The sequence below is a fragment of the Chrysochloris asiatica genome, unplaced genomic scaffold, assembly GCF_000296735.1.
Source record: "Chrysochloris asiatica unplaced genomic scaffold, ChrAsi1.0 scaffold00087, whole genome shotgun sequence".
NCBI lineage: Eukaryota > Metazoa > Chordata > Mammalia > Afrosoricida > Chrysochloridae > Chrysochloris > Chrysochloris asiatica.
Genome location: NW_006408605.1, coordinates 12789570 through 12791638, shown reverse-complemented (window position 1 = coordinate 12791638; position 2069 = coordinate 12789570). Strand labels below are relative to the sequence as shown.

The 2069-nt window shown below is 36.0% G+C and overlaps 1 protein-coding gene across 1 annotated transcript in view; it reads right to left on the bottom strand.

The window, feature by feature from the left end:
• Positions 1-247: 247 nt before the first annotated feature.
• The window catches only part of RNF14 (ring finger protein 14), a 23603-nt gene continuing 21781 nt past the window's right edge, over positions 248-2069 (bottom strand). The window contains exon 7 of the mRNA XM_006866201.1: positions 248-564. Within this exon, the coding sequence (XP_006866263.1) occupies positions 507-564 (58 nt within the window). The 3' untranslated portion in view covers positions 248-506. The remainder of the gene's footprint in view (positions 565-2069) is intronic.

Sequence of the window (2069 nt, the reverse complement as noted above, 5' to 3'; positions counted from 1 at the left end):
GTAACATGGAAGAATGAGATTAGGATGATAAGAGGTTACAAAACCTCTCAGCATAATTTTAATAGGCTTCTACCCAACCTAGTTCTAAGTAGTAGTACTAAGTAGGCCCTAACAGGAAGGCCTTATAAGGAACTGCCCAGAGATAAAAGGATCTGAGAAGTTAAAATTGTGACCCCTCACCTTACTGAAGTTTGGGGAAGAAAATAAATATTTAACTTTTAACTATACTGAGTTGCGATTATTTAATATAATTATCTTTAATATTCTCTAGTTTTCATTTTCTAAACCTTTGGCTTATAAATTTCTCAATTTATGTTACACTGAGATATATATGAATCTGCCTTACTCAGCAACATCAAAATGAAAATATCAACCTTGTTCTTCCATATCTTCTACATAGGATGCGTGAATGAATAGTACCCCATATATCCTTCAAGTTAACTGTGTAGTTAACAAAAAGATTAAGGAAACCACTGCACTTCCTTATCTTGAGCAGTAGGAGTTAGCTAATCTTCAATCTCATCTTCCCAAATGTCTCCATTTACATCCACAGCATGGAACAACCTGGAAACATAAAAAGTGGGACATTAAAAAAAAAAGAAAACTTTTAAAGAAAACGTCCTATGCTTACTAATATTTATGCTAAGAATTTCCAATGTATTTTTTAAATTGTGCTAGTATTTTATTAGAATTCTATTGTTTTTGTTAGTACTCTGACACTGAGTTGTCTATTTTTTCCATACACCTGTAATTTTTTAATGTACACTTAAATACTTTCTATATTCTTCTGATAACATCTTCATGTATCTTTTCCTATCCTTTAATCACTCTACTGAGGAGGGCTGAAATCCGGGTTTCTTTGGACAAACTACTGTAAAGTTTATAAGAAGAGCCCTTCTAGGATCCAGACCATTCTCTTGAGTCAAGGGTAAAACAAAACAACAGGGAAAATAATCACAAAATTCTGAGACCCAACATACCCAAGCTGTGAAAGAAGCCAAAATAAGGAAAGTCAGACAATTTAAGAGAAGTTAAACTCCTTCAGGAGTCCTGATGTGGTGCTGTGGGGTAACACACTGGACCGCAAGATTGGCTTGAACCGCAAGGTCAATAGTTCAAATTCACCAGTTCCTCCTTGGAAACCTTATACAGGTTTGCTGAGTCACAATGACATGATGGCACTTAAAATCAATAAACTCCTTCAAGACACTATAACTCTACTGCATGTTAATCACTCTGTATTTATACATCTTTATACATTCTTCATTTGTATAATGCTTTGTAGTTAGCAACTTTTCATCTTTCCCTTATGTTATCTAAAATGTATATATCCCCAAATCTAGATTTCGTGGACACATTTCCGTTTCTTCAGCTTCTCTCCCCAACCCCCTTCTTTTTTTTAAGTATTTAAGTTTTTATTGTGGATTGAGTGTAAGTTTACAGGGCACATCATCAGTTAATTTTACATTCAACAAATCGTGTAACTTGTTTCATTATAATGATTACAATCCCCTCCATGTACCATGAGTTAACAGTATTTCTCTGTTCACTTTAGCTCTTTTTCTTTTTTCTTTTTAAAAACACTGAGACATATATAATAATTTACACCACCAAAGGGCACATTCTGCAAGTCTGCCTCCTGGCCACTATCTTAGTCCCTCTCTTCTCATGAATCTGGAGTCCTCAGCTGCTCCCCCTCTCCATGTCCCCATCTCTGTCTGCCTCCATCTCTGGTGTCGCTGCTTCTCTGGATAAGGTCCCACATTCCGCTTGGACTTTTCTCCTTTGATGGTCCTAGGGTCCTTCGTTTCTGGACTGTAAGATTAACTGCTCACTCATTTTTGTTACAAAACATACCTTTACAATTGTGACAGTTGCAATTAGTCATGAAAACAACTACTCACTACTGATTCATAAGAATCTTATCTGCATCTCTTTTAACCAGATCCATCCAGATAAGATGAAAACAATTCAGTGAGACTTTTTCTTCCCCCTCACACTCTTAAACTCCCTCTTGAAACCTTGCAAGTCAGTCACTTTGTGCCTTTATCGCCCCCTCATTTTAGGTA